We start from the raw sequence: 13,907 nt of genomic DNA on the forward strand, positions 1-13,907 counted from the left end.
ATGCAGCCATTGTCTCAGGATCTAGCCTCCTTCAGACTCTGGCCAGGATGGCTAAGCTGCCCTTTTTGTTTTCCAAGAGACTTTTTCTACCTGAGCCCAATCCAAGTGACCCAGGCCCCTTTGTGGTGCTATTTTTTGTTGTTTGTTTGTTTTTAAGATGAGAATAAGATTCAAGCTTTGCTTCCCACCCTTTCCATTTTCCTCTCCGCTATAAAGTTGTTTGTTGAGAGAGTTTAGCTGGGTTGCTGCCTATACTCCACCATCTTCACATAATAGGCATTTCATGAGTGTTTATTGACTTAGATTGCACAGGCCCAAGAAGAGGTCATAGGCTGAGAATGGAGGTGACCTTGGGAACCATTCTAGTCCAAGCTTTTCATCTTAAAGGGAAGGAAACTCAAACTCAGATACAGGAAAGTTGGACTTTGGAAGATGAGTAGTAGCTCATGGGAGTCACTGGGAAATGGCACTGTCCAGCATCATCTGTCCCAGATACACCTCCCAACAAAAGCCCAGGTACCAGGTTCCTCTCTGAGATTAAAGACAGGCCCACCTCTGGTCCATTCCCACCTTTCTTTAATTTCCTCCTCTCTCCTCACCTTACTTTCCCTCTCTTTCCACCATTTCTTATTCATCATCATTCTCTTCTTTCTTCTTTTTTCTCCTTCTGCTCTCTTCTTCTCCCTCCCCTTTCTTCTATCCTTCTTCCTTCTCCCTTTCCCTCCTCTTCCTTTTCTGTCTTATCCCCTTCTTCCATTTTCTCCTTTTTCTTTTGCTACTTCTATTTCCTTCTCTTCTTGTTTTCTTTTTTTTTCCTTTTTTACTCCTTCTTCTTCCTCCTTCTCCTCAGAATCTAAAGAAAAAATTATAACTAGTCAGTGATTCTCTAAATATAACAAAACATGCCTCTGTCCCCAGGACAGCCTGTGGCCTCTGCTTAGAGTTTTTAAAATCCCCTTAACCTCCCTGCCAGCTGCTGTCTCTGACAAAGCAGGAGTGACACCAGGAACAATACAGGCTGTCTCCAGGTGTTCTGACAAAGGACTCCAACTTGGGCACCTGAGTGCCTGCGTTTAGTTAAGTGATGGGAAGCTATGCCAAAAGCTTTGCCACCAATGATGAAATAAGCTTTTCAAGTGAATGGGGCTAAATGTTTCTTACTGTATATTCTTTAAATAAGGAGCCTGGGTCACCCAAAGATAGGACTGGGATGAGGGGGTAGGGGAGAAGAAAGGGATTGCTTGATTCCCTGCCTTCTCACCCTTTTTTAAAGTTTATTTAGAGTGGTTATCACACTGTGAAAGATTTAGCTGCTTTAATTAATACAATGATCCAAGACAATTCTGAAGGACTCTTGATGGAAAATGCTATCCATTTCCAGAGAGAGAGAATTGATGACCTCTGAATGCAAACTGAAGCATACTTTTTTCACCTTCTTATTCTCACATCTGAGGTTTCTTCTAATTCTTAGATCTATGATCCTTTGATCCACTCTCCAACCAGAAAGAGAGAGACAGAGAGAGAGAGAGACAGACAGAGACAGAGACAGAGACAGACAGAGACGGAGACAGAGACAGAGACAGAGACAGAGAGACAGAGGAAGGAAGGAAGGAAGGAAGGAAGGAAGGAAGGAAGGAAGGAAGGAAGGAAGGAAGGAAGGAAGGAAGGAAGAAAGAAAGAGAGAGAGAGAGAGAAAGAAACATCCTTGTCCTCCAAGACAGATAGATGAGTTGCTCTATCACATATATAGTACATGGAAAAGCCAGGATTCAATCTCAGGTCCACCTCATCTCATCTGAAGCCCTTGTCTCAGACCTTTTCCAAAGCCAAGTGACCCCAAGGTCTTTTAAACCTACCCTCCTTTCTTCCCAGTCTCTTGTTTTTTCTGCAATCCCGTAACCAAACAGTTGAGAAAGCAGCATGAGCCATAACTAAGAACTATAATGCTTTATCTTCAAAGCATCCTCCATATATTAACTCATCTGAGCCTTCGCTCTGAGAAAGGTATTATAGAGCTTATCTTTATTTCCATTTTATAGATGGTGAAACTAAGGTTAAGGGGTTTTATCCATAGTCCCATAGCCAGTAAGCACCAGAGCCAGATTTTGAACCCAGACCTTGCTGCAACTTGCTGCCTTCTCCCTAACATCATTTCTTTCTTGTGTGAGAGCAGATGTCAGCCATTGAAACTATGACGGAGAAGCTGGAGGGTTTTGCGGGCATGAAGACCGACACGGGCAGCTCCCTGCAGCCCCTCCCCCACCACCCCTTCAGTTTCCGATCCCCGCCCCCAACGCTGTCAGACCCTATCCTTCGGAAGGGCAAGGAACGTTACACGTGCAGGTAACTTTCAGGCTGGCCCAGTCATTGGGCATTCTTCAGAAAAGGCAGGAGAGATGTTCAGGAGATGAACTCCACAAGATTCGAGGCAGCTGCATTTACAGCATTCTGTCTGATATTTTTGGGAATTGACACCTGGGTTTTATATTTGTTTATTTGTTTTGCTCTTGGTTTGGTTTTTGGTAAAGATCTCCCAAAGACCCTTGGCCTTTTTGGCCAAGATCTGGTGCTCAGAAGACTAGAAGTTATCACCTTTGGTTAAAATTGGCTGAAAAATCCTGCTCCAATTCAGCCCCAGACCCTAATCTATTGAGCTTCCTCTCAATTAAACTCAAGAAGTATTTAAGTGCCTACTGTATGTCAGGCTTGGGGGACACAAAGACAAAAATCAAATCATTGTTGCTCTCAGCGAGATTCCGTTCTGCCAGGGAGAAAGTCATTATCCACTTGAGAACCAGGTAGAAATCATGAGTGGCATGATCCTTTCCCAATTCCAATTATGATAAGGTCTAAACATGTGCTAGTGATGATATCCATAGTGTAGGCCCTGTGAAAAAGCCCTGACTCTGGGATCAAAGGACAAGGGTCCAGATCTTGGCTGTAACACTTAGTATACAACCTTGGGAAAGTACTTAACATCACCCTCCCTCTCCCCAGTTGATATGTGGGACAAAACCTCCCATCTTAAATTTATGCCAGTGGGCAGAGACCCTGTAACAGACAGAGAGAGAGAGAGAGAGAGAGGGAGAGAGAGAGAGAGAGAGAGTGTTCAGGGAGTCTATCTAGAAGTGAAAGATACTTATTGAGTGAGTACTACGTGTCAAGCACTGTGCTAAGCAAAAGTGTTCTGTCCTTGGCCTTAAAAAGTTTACATTCTAGTTAGTGAGCTGCTACATACGAAGGAATGATGGCCAGGGAAAAGAGTTATGGGATGGAGTAGGGCAATGGGAGAGGATCCATTGTTTCTTTGCTGCTACAGGACCGCAAATGCTGTCAGTGCCCTTTAAATGCCCATTATACGAAGTCCCAGTTGCCCCACCCTAGTTATGGTTCTAATGTAATTAAAGAATAGTGGAACACCACAGAATCCCCAAACCACAGTTGTGTGTCTCCTTCACCACCTCATAAGTAACTTGAGGGATTTAGGAAGGGTGATTTCTGGCTGGGGTGAGGACATAGTGAAGTAGAATAATACCCCAAGTGGTTCATTGTGGTCACTGATCTAGCCTGAGCTAATAAGGATTATGAAAGAAGATCTTCTCTGGGCTGAGGGAGTGGGGAAATCATAAAATGCATTTTTAATCCATCTGGAAAACATTTGAGAATTATTGGCTATTGAGGATTATCTGTACCAATGGTCCCCTCCATGGGTGGATGAGCTAATTTTAACTTTGGAAATGAGATCCTAGGAAAAGGCCACATCAAAAGAACCTTACCAGAGCTTACAGGAATGGGGTTTTATGGTATTTGGGGACTCAGGGTGATGGTGTGTTCATTCCCCCAGGTACTGTGGTAAGATCTTCCCTCGATCAGCAAATCTCACTCGACACCTTCGAACACATACTGGGGAGCAGCCATACAGGTAAGGTATTTTCCTGTTCCAGAAAAAGCTACTTTTTAAAAATGTAATTAAATTTTTGTTGATACATTTGGTTTTAAATTACTTACATGTCCCAATGTAACCCTTCCTCTTCCCTCTGCCAGAGATCCATCCCTTCCAACAAAAAATGAGAAAGAGGAGAAAAATAATTCAAACAAATTAACCGACATTAGAAAAAGCTTAATGCTAATTCTGTGATCTTTATTCACAGCCCGCACCTCGCCAAGAAGCTGGGGGAGAGAGGCAGTCATTTTTATGGGTGAATCCAATCCTTTTTGTTTGCTTTTTTCCTACAGAGTGTAAGTTGTATGTGTGGCCAGATTAAGCATCCACCCACATGGTGTGAGATGCTGCAATTCCCCCACCAGATTCACTCCTTTGACTTTCATTGAAGGCCTCTACTTAGGTACCAATTTCTTGCCAGGGGAGGGTGAGCTTTACTATCAGGTAACTTCAAGCATCTGCAGGATCCTAAAGCTGGAAGGGACCTCAGAATTCCAACCCTCTCACTTTACAAAGAAAGAAACAGAGGCTTACCTTATCACTTAGGTAGTAAGTGCTACAATTGGAACTCAGGACCTTTGAATGCAAATCTAGCACATGTTCCTATGCCTAGCTGCCTCCCTAATGAGCAGACCTTAACAATGTGTAAAACCCTAAGGTAGGTTTTGAGATTACTGTGATAAATATGACCTTGAGCCTGTCCTCAAGAAGTTTAAATTCTAAAGGGGGGTGGGGCTGGGTAGAAGGAATCAAGACCTCAGTAAATGTTAAGGGTTTGGGGTCCCCTAAGGAATCTGTGGAGTTAACAACTACCTGAAACACCTAGGAAGCCAGGCTGGCATGTCATGGGCCCAGTAACAGAGAACTGGAAAGGACCTTAAAAGTCATCTTATCTAACCCACTCATTTTCAGAACCTGAGGCCCAGAGACACAAAAGATTTAGGCTGGAAGACACCTAAGAAATCATCAAGTCCATCCCCCTCATTTTACAGATGAGGAAACTGAGGCTTAGGAGAAGTGACTTTCCCAAGAGCTGAGAGATTCAAACCCAGATGTTCCCATTCCAAGCTTAGCACCATCCCCTGTCTAGTGCACAACAGAAGACAGAAAATTCAAGAGACATTGCTGAAAACTAAAAACAAATTAATTAATTTTTAGAAAACTAAAAAGAAGAAAAGAGAAGGAAAAAAGAAAAAAAGAAAACTCAAAAGATAACAGTTAGATGAGTGTAAACAGAGGAAGGAGAGGAGATTCAATGAATCAACCAGCATTTATTAAGCACCTTGTAGGTGCCAGTCACTGGGAGTCCCTGCCTTTACATTCTAATTAGAGGAGACAATAAACTGGGAAGTGGGGAATGGGAGTGGGAAAGAAGAGATGAAGAGGGGATATAGGATGGTTTTAGAGATTAGAATTCCAGGTGTAGGGTCCAGATTACCAACAGGAAAGAAGTGGAGATAATAGTCTATAGGGGAAGAGGAAAGGGGGATCCTCTAGCCTCCAAACGTTGTGTGGATTCCAGTGCAGCACACAGGATAGCCACCTGTCATCCCTTGTTCTTGCTACATGACTGTCCTTCATCACTCTGACGGCATCATTTACATAGCATTGGAGTCAACCCAAGGGTCCTCAGACGTTATGTCAGTGGATGATAGACTTGAAAGCCTTCAAATAGAATCCTGACCCAAATTTCCATTAGCTTTCTCAGAATTGACTGAGCTAAGAACAGAGATGCTCATTACCAGAAGGTTCCACTTGGTGGAGGCAACTAGATGTCACCACGATGCATAGAGTGCCAGACCTAGAGTCAGGAAGACTCATCTTCCTGAGTTGAAATCCAACCTCAGACATTTCCTAACTGTGTGACCCTGGGCAAGTCACTTAATCCTATTTGCCTTAGTTTCACCACCTATGAAATGAGCTGGAGAAGAACATGATAAACCACTTCAGTATCTCTGCTAAGAAAACTCCAAAATGGGGTCATGAAAAGTTGGATATGACTGAAAATAATAACAATCACTTGGTGATAGATTCTTTCATCATAACAATCCATTCTTAAGAATTATAGACTTAGAGCTAGAAGGGACCTTAGTGGCATCTAATCCAATGCCCTTATTTTGTAGATGAGGAAAGTGAGGGTCAAAGAAGGACCCAGGTCCTCTGATGCCCAGTCCAGTCTTCTTTCCACCACATGGGGACCAGTTCTTTTTTTTTTCTTGTATCTCCAGACCTTAGTCCAGTGCATGGTATAGGATCCACTTAATAAATGCTTGCTGATTTGTTGATTTGCATGTTAATTGAATTAAGACATCTGGTTGCTCTCTGAAGTCCTCAGTACCTTGGGGGAGAGGTTAAATCCTGCTGGTAAGAGCCTCTTACCACTATTGAATCTGTCCACTCACAAACCCTCCTCTTCTCTCCCTGTGAAACGGGTGCATGTGGTCCACAATATGTCCAGCCAGATTGCTACAATCCTGGATTTTGCCCTCCCGTGATCAATGAAAGCTCAAGATTACTCATCATTTGGTTGTTTTAGGCTCCTCCTCCCCCTCCAAAAGAGGGGGACACACAGCTTAACAAAGGTTAGGGAAGCAAAGATTGATTTGGTGTGTTCTTCTCCCAGAAAATGAGTTGGGTGTTTTTCATGTAATAGAGAACTGACTTCTGGATGACATTTAGCTGAAATAGCCCTCCAGAGAGCCAAGGCCATGTTTCTAGAAGAATTTAATTATCATTGATTTTTTTTTTTGTTTTCTCCAAATTGTGACATCCAACTTAGCTTACAATAATTGTTTTTAAAGTTTTTCAAGTTTGTATTTTTGTTTTTGCATATCCTGGTTTCATCAGAGAAGCATTGCGCCGTGACAAAAAGAGTATTGAATCTGGGATTAGGAAGGGCCTGGGTTCAAATTCTATTTTGTAACGTGTGCCACTCTCCCTCCTTACCTCTGCTGCATCTCAGAAGCCCTTGCCTCCTCCAAAGCATTTATCTCTGCTTAATAAATGCTTGTTAATTGATTGAACTCCGAGCACTCTGCCAAATTACCTTGCTTATTAACATTAATAATAAATAATGATTGCTAGCATTGATATAAATCTAAGACTGGCACAGGGCTTTATGTATATTATCTCAATAATCTACTTATATTGTTTTCTCCAGTAGGACGTATATATTTTGTATACAATTGTATAAGTAAGTTGATATATTTTGTATCAATGTATGTGTATACATGTTGGTTTCACTAAAGGAATATATGCTCCTTGAGGCCAGAAACTGTTTTCTTTGTCTCCCCAGTAATTAGTGCAGTGCTTGGCAATGGTAGGCACTTTATTAAATGGTTGTCACTCAAAGAATCATGTGACTGCCCGAAGTCTGAAAGATCAGAGAGGAAGCCAAGCTAGAATTTGAACCCAAATCCTTTGACACCCTACCCACTACTCTTTCTTTCATGTTTCCTCTCAAAGGAAGTCGAGAAATGGGGGTTGGATAGGAGTGAGTGGGTGGGAATAACTGTTTAATTCTGTTCCCTGGAAGGTCAAAATCAGTTTGGTTCTTTCTGAAATTATATGGACCATCTCTGATGCTAAGAGCTCTCCTTTCCTCATTCATTAAGAAACGATGGTTTTAATGACACTTCTATTTTGTAAAACCTCACAGCTTCAGCCTTGAAAAGACATAAACCCTGACCTGTGAAGGAAAGAAGAGACAGGTTTGCCCCAGGCAGCCTGAGTGCTTAGCATCAGGAGTATGCCCATCACATGACTTGTAAAGTACACCCAGGGTTCTAATCGCAGCCAGGGGAGCCTCAGACAGGCTCGATCCACTGTGATTCCATACAGAAGGATGGGCTGCTTCTCAGCATCTGTCTAGGCTGTGTTTTGCTTTCATTTCCTTTCAAGAGCCCTGGCCCTTTTACCAGCATCAAGCTGAAACCTCCAAGCAGAGCGGGCATTTAACATACGGCTGAAGTCTACGTGAGGTCACTTTTTAATGGTCCTCCTATGGGTGGATCTTTTTATTTTTGTAATCCAGCTTGGCTGATAGCTCAGTGATGTTTTTAATTCTGGCCTACATCCTCTTGCCCTCATACTTTATCCCTTCTTTCATTTTCCTTAGTCATAGATCATAGAACTGTATCTAGAAGGGACCTCAGAGGCCATCTAAGCTACATATGGGGAAACTGAGGCCTTGGAGAAATTGAATGAAATGCCCAAGGTGCCAGGTAGTAGATGGTAGAACTAAGCACTGGATTTAAACACAGAAATATGTGGGTTCAGCTCCCCCCTCCAGCACTAACTAGCTGTTTGACCATTGACATCTCACTGGTATTCCCTGACCTCTGTTTTCTCATCTGTGAAAGGGGAAATAAAAATAATAGCACCTACCCCAGAGCGTTCTTATAAGACTAAATGAGTGTATGCAAAGCACCTTGCTGAGTTCCACCCTACTGGCCTAGTGAACTGAAATGTTAAGTTACTTCTCCAGGTTGAAAAGTCATTATGTGTCATAGGTGGGTGATTGTGGTTGTTCAGCCATATTTCAGTGACCCCATTTGGGGTTTTCTTGGCTACTGGAGTAGCTTGCCATTTCCTTCTCCAGCTCATTTTATTGATGAGGAAACTGAGGTAAACAAGGTTAAGTGACTTGCCCAGGGTCACATAGCTAGGAAGTGTCTGAGGCCAGATTTAAACTCAGGAAGATGACTCCACGCCTGATGCACTATCCACTTTGACATCTAGCTGCCTCAGCTAAAAATGGGACTTGAACCCAGTTCTCCCTGGATTTGAGGTCAACTCTCTGCTATTTCTTCATCATCATCATCATCCTCTTTTCCTTGTTCTACTCTTTCTTCTCTTTTCTTCCTCTCCTTCTTCTTTCCTCCCTTCCTTTTTCTCTCTTCTTTCCCTTTCTCTCCACCTCTCTCTCTCTTTCCTTCATTTCTTTCTCCTTTCTCCCCTCCTTTTAAAAATCCCCTCCCTACCTCCCCATCCTCCTGTGGTCATTCTCATCTCATCCCCTTAGAACCAACATGAAGCCAGCAGTATCAGTCCCCTGGTTCTAAGTGCTAGGGAGGGCCACCTCTTACCAGGGACCCTCAGGACCCTTAGCCCAGACAAGTCCCACCCCCACTAGTGACTTTCCTTCAGACCTGTGGCAAGTGGCTTCTCTCTTTACCTGCCCCCCATCCCATTTGCTACCCTTTAAAACCACCTCCCCATTTCCTAGAGCTGTTCTTTGGGGATGCCCCTGATTATTCCAAGGTCCTTCTGAAAGTCCTTCCATTATAGCTCATTGCTATGCACTGTTTGCTCTGGCTTATTAGCTTTTGGAGCTTAGTGCTGTATTATTTTTGACTGCTCCACAGTAAATTCCACTAGCCATTTGTCAGTCAATTCACAAAGCAAATCCCAGCTGCCTGAATAGTTGGACTTCCCGGCAGCCCCTCTGTTCACTGCTCCCCTAAATTTTAAGTCAGCATCTCTGCCTGGGTCATTTATTTAGATTAAGTCCAGGAGAGATGTAGGATCTGAGCTTTTGGAGGCCAAATTTAATACAGGTTCCCTCTTCCCACTCTCTCCTGACCTCAGAGACATGAGACAGAGTGCCTTTCACAAGTCCTTCTGTTTCGCGTTTTTATTTTAACAAGCCCATGATCCACTTCCCATATCTGATTCTGGCTCCCCATATCTAAGCAGGAGACAGCAGGTGGAACTTTTCAAAGATTTCCTAACCATCTCAGCACATACAGCTGCTTCTAAGTACTACAGCCTCTGCCTGGCCTGAGTAGCCAACGGGGATGGGGATAGGATGGAAATGGGAATGGGGACCAAACCTATGATTTCATGGACATAGAGAACTCCCAAGTAAGCAGATTCCCTCTACCAATGTAAGTCAGCACCATCTCTGAAGTTTTCATCTTAGAGAGTGGCCTTCAGCACTGAGTGAAGTGACCTACCCAGGGTCATGCAGCCACTATGTGTCAAAGGCAGGATTGGAATCCATATCTTTTACTACCATGAAATAATATTCGCAAAATGTTTTGCAACCCATAAAGTTCATTGTTACACTACATCTGTTCTGAAATGTCCAGATTTGGTCATTAAAGGGCCAGTTCAAAGAACCACAAAATTTTAGAGTTAGAAGGGACCATCTAGTCCAGGGTTCCTTAAACTAGGTACAATGAATTTGTTCTTTTAATATTTTGATAACTACATTTCAATATATTCTTTTCCTGATTTTGTGCATTTAACAATTTCTGAGAAAGGTATAGCCTTCACCAGACTGTCCAAAGGGTTTATCACACACACACACACACACACACACACACACACACACACACACACACCGAACCCTTGGTCAAGTCCAAACTGTACCTGAATAAGAATCTTCTCTATGACATCTTTGATGAGTGGCCAACCAGTCTTTGCTGGAAGACCTCCAGTAAAAGAAAGTCACCTCCTCCATCTCCACCAAGATAGCCCATTCCACTTTTTGGACAGCTCCCATCATTGGGAATTTCTTTGATGAAGCTGATGAATGATTAAGATGAAATTGGCCTCTCAGGATCTTCCACCCAATACCCCTGCTTCTTATTTCCTCTGGAACCAAACAGAACCAGTCTAAACCCTTCTTCATGGGTCACAACTTCCAGCTATTGCCTTCCCACTGGGCTAACCATGTCTGAATTGTCTCCCCTCTGTGCTAAATATCCCCAGTTCCCTCACAGAACTTTGTGTGACGTACTCCAACCCCTTCACCATCCTGGATGCACCCTCTCCATTTTATCAATGCCATTCCCCAAAAGGCTCATCCAGAATGAAACACAATGTTCCAAATGTGGTCTGCCGAGGGCGGAGGACTTGCCCACTGATTACTTCTCTTCATGCAGATCCAGATCTCAATAGCTTTTCTGGGGGCTGTCATATCACACTATTGACTTTTCTTGGGATGATAGCACCTCCATCCCTTCCTCTAATCTTTTTTCAGACACACTGTTGTCCTACCATGACCCTTCTTGTGAAGTAGATTCCAGTGTAAGACTTTACATGGATCCTGATTAATTTACTTTGATTTTCCAGTCTGACAAGACTTTTTTTAGGACCAATTACCTATCTTCCTCCACCCACCCAAAACTTGGTGTCATCTGCAGATCTGCTCAGCACTCGCAAAGGCTTTTCATGCAAGAGCTAGATTTACCTGCAAATGATTTCCTTGGGCACTTGATTTGAGATTGAATTAATATGTTGTTCTCTTGCTGGGTTGCCCACATGCTCCTGCATAGCTCTAGGTGAATAAGCTAATGGGTGGGAGGCACCTCAGGGCTCTCCCCAATGCTTTTTAAATTCAATTCAACATTTATTGGCTGCTGCCTCCATGTTTCTCCTGTCTCACCTCTGTTCATATGTATGCTTCCCCCATTAGATTTTGAGCTTCTTCTGTTTTTGCCTTTCTTTATATCAGTAGAGAGTTTTCAATAAATGTTTAGGAAAGGAAGGAAAGAAGGAAGGAAGGAAGGAAGGAAGGAAGGAAGGAAGGAAGGAAGGAAGGAAGGAATGAAGGAAGGAAGGAAGGAAGGAAGGAAGGAAGGAAGGAAGGAAGGAAGGAAGAAGTCTGTGGAATTTGTAAAACTAGACTAACACTGAATCTCCATCAGAAACCACAGGAGGAATTTGAGAGAGAACAAAACCTTGTTTCTCTCCACTGGAGTAGATGCATTGCTTCCAGAGGCAAAAGAATGGACAAAATGACTCTAGGATCAAAATTACTTCCAGTATAATCAACACCCTCCCCCTTTCAGTCTGTCTTCTATGAGTCTCCAAACCTTCTAGACTTTACTAAGCAACATTTAGAGTGGGGAACACGGAAACTATAAGCATCTCTGAAGGGTGTTTCATAAAGCTCTCCCTGTTTCTTCTCCAAATAATGGGCTTATGTTGCTGAGATCAAATCCTCAGCACAGCTGTAGCACATCTGGAAGGTGCGTGCATGTGGCACCTAATAGTCTCAGACGTCAGCCACCCCTCCCTCCCTGCCAAAGGGAATTCTTGATGTGTTGGGAAAACCACCCGACAGACTCTCTGATGGGCTGAGCAGAGTACCCACAGAGTGGTGGGTACTTTCCAGGACCCCAGTCATCCAGGACCATGCCTCCTCCAATGATCTGCAGAGTCCCTAAACCAGGGCTGAGTTAGCCTGCTGGACATAGCAAAGGAAGAGCCCAGCATATGTCCTGAAAGGTTCTGGACCTGATCAGACCTATGTTTTAGAAAAATAACTTTGACAGTTGGGTGGAGAAAGAATTGGACAGGGGAGAGCCTGGAGGCAGGGAAGATAATTGGGAGCCTACTGTAATAGTCCATTTGAGAGGTCAGAGTTAGGATAGCCACTATGGGAGTGGAGAGAAGAGAAGGGATGCATCAGAGGATGTTTTAGATGTAGAAAAGGCACAGTTTGGCACTGATTGGATACTTACAGCTGCCAAAGTTATTTTTTCCAAAGCGTAGGTCTGACCGTGTAACTTCTATACTCAACAGATTCTAATGACTATTAGCTTTTGTTTCAAATATAAACTGCTCTATTTGGTTTGTAAAGTCTTCATAGCCTGGCCTCTATCTCACTTTCCAATTTTTTATATATCATGCATCTTTCTGCCCCACCCACCCCCACAGTTTTCCATCTCCCACGTTTCTGTCTTTGCATTGGTTGCCTATCTTCCTCTCTCTCATGCGATCCCTCTCTTTCTCCAAGAATACGCAGCTCCAGAACCATCTTTTGCATGAAGTCTTTCCTTATCCCTCTCTAGCCCAGCTGCTCCTCCACCAGTTGCCTTGAATTGATTTTATATTAATGCTGCAAACACTTATGTATAGACCTTTTCGAGTTTGTCTAAGACACACTCTATGTCCTCTTGCAGAACATAAGCTCCTTGAAGGGACTGTTTCATTCCTTGTCTGTGCACCCCCAACACTCAGAACACTCTCTGACATGTAATGGTTACTTAATCAGTGCTTGTTGGCTAATTGCTAAGCATTCCCCCACATCCTTGAAATCTCCGGAAACAAAAAATTACTTGTACTATCAGTCTCATAGGGTTGTTGTGAGAAAAAAAATATTATAAACACTATTCTCTGCTTATCTGTCTACTTGCCTACCTATCTACCTGTCTGTCTGTCTCTAAATATCTGTCTATCCATCTCCCATCCATGTATCCATTTATCATCTGTCTATCCTTCTATTTATCTGTCATCTATCTACCTACCTATTTATCTCCCAAGATCTCGCTGGCCCTCATTTTCCCTTCCTGAGAAATGGTAGAAATGGTCCCTCAGCCTTCGCTCTTGAAAAATAGGAGAAATAGTCCTTGCATGTCTTATATGACAAAAGTAATATACTACATTGCTAACTGATAAAAGGGGTGGGGGGAACCTGAGAGCAAAAGAATGTTTGATCTATGATCTGGTGCCATCATCCATGGAAACTGCCGATTGTCATCAGACCAGAGCTAGTACTAGGGAACCCTCGGCCCCCTTAACACATTCAAAGTCCTTGTTTAGCTAGGTGGTGGATTCAAATCCTGCCTCAGATACTCAGGGGCTGTGTGAGCCTCCCTTCCCTCCCTAGACCTCAATTTCCTCATCTATAAAATAAAGGCCCAGGCTATATGACCTCTTAGGTCCCTTCTAGGTCTAGGGTCCCAGGCTTTTGGAGTTACAAAGCACATGAGGAATCCGCATATCACTGAGGTCCCAACCTACACATTAAAGACTGAACCTATGGAATCCAGGTGCCCTGATACCCAGGCCATTGGGCCACATTGCTTCAAAGATTAATATGGAGTTATTTTAATTTTTTCAGAGGCCTCCCTAAAGCAATCCCAGATCCATGAATTTTTTCAGCTCTAGAACTGGTCCCTTATCAGTGGAAATTAGAGGATCTGGGTTTGAATTCTGACTTTGCCTCTCT

General features: G+C 43.2%; 1 protein-coding gene across 7 annotated transcripts in view; it reads left to right on the forward strand.

The window, feature by feature from the left end:
- PRDM16 (PR/SET domain 16) overlaps positions 1-13,907 on the forward strand; it is a 635,076-nt gene that overhangs the window by 599,914 nt on the left and 21,255 nt on the right. For all 7 annotated transcript variants that reach the window (XM_072608625.1, XM_072608629.1, XM_072608626.1 and 4 more), the window contains 2 exons: positions 2,174-2,343; positions 3,845-3,922. In XM_072608625.1, the coding sequence (XP_072464726.1) occupies positions 2,174-2,343; positions 3,845-3,922 (248 nt within the window). The remainder of the gene's footprint in view (positions 1-2,173; positions 2,344-3,844; positions 3,923-13,907) is intronic.

Source organism: Notamacropus eugenii, chromosome 5 (genome assembly GCF_028372415.1).
Source record: "Notamacropus eugenii isolate mMacEug1 chromosome 5, mMacEug1.pri_v2, whole genome shotgun sequence".
Taxonomy (NCBI): domain Eukaryota; kingdom Metazoa; phylum Chordata; class Mammalia; order Diprotodontia; family Macropodidae; genus Notamacropus; species Notamacropus eugenii.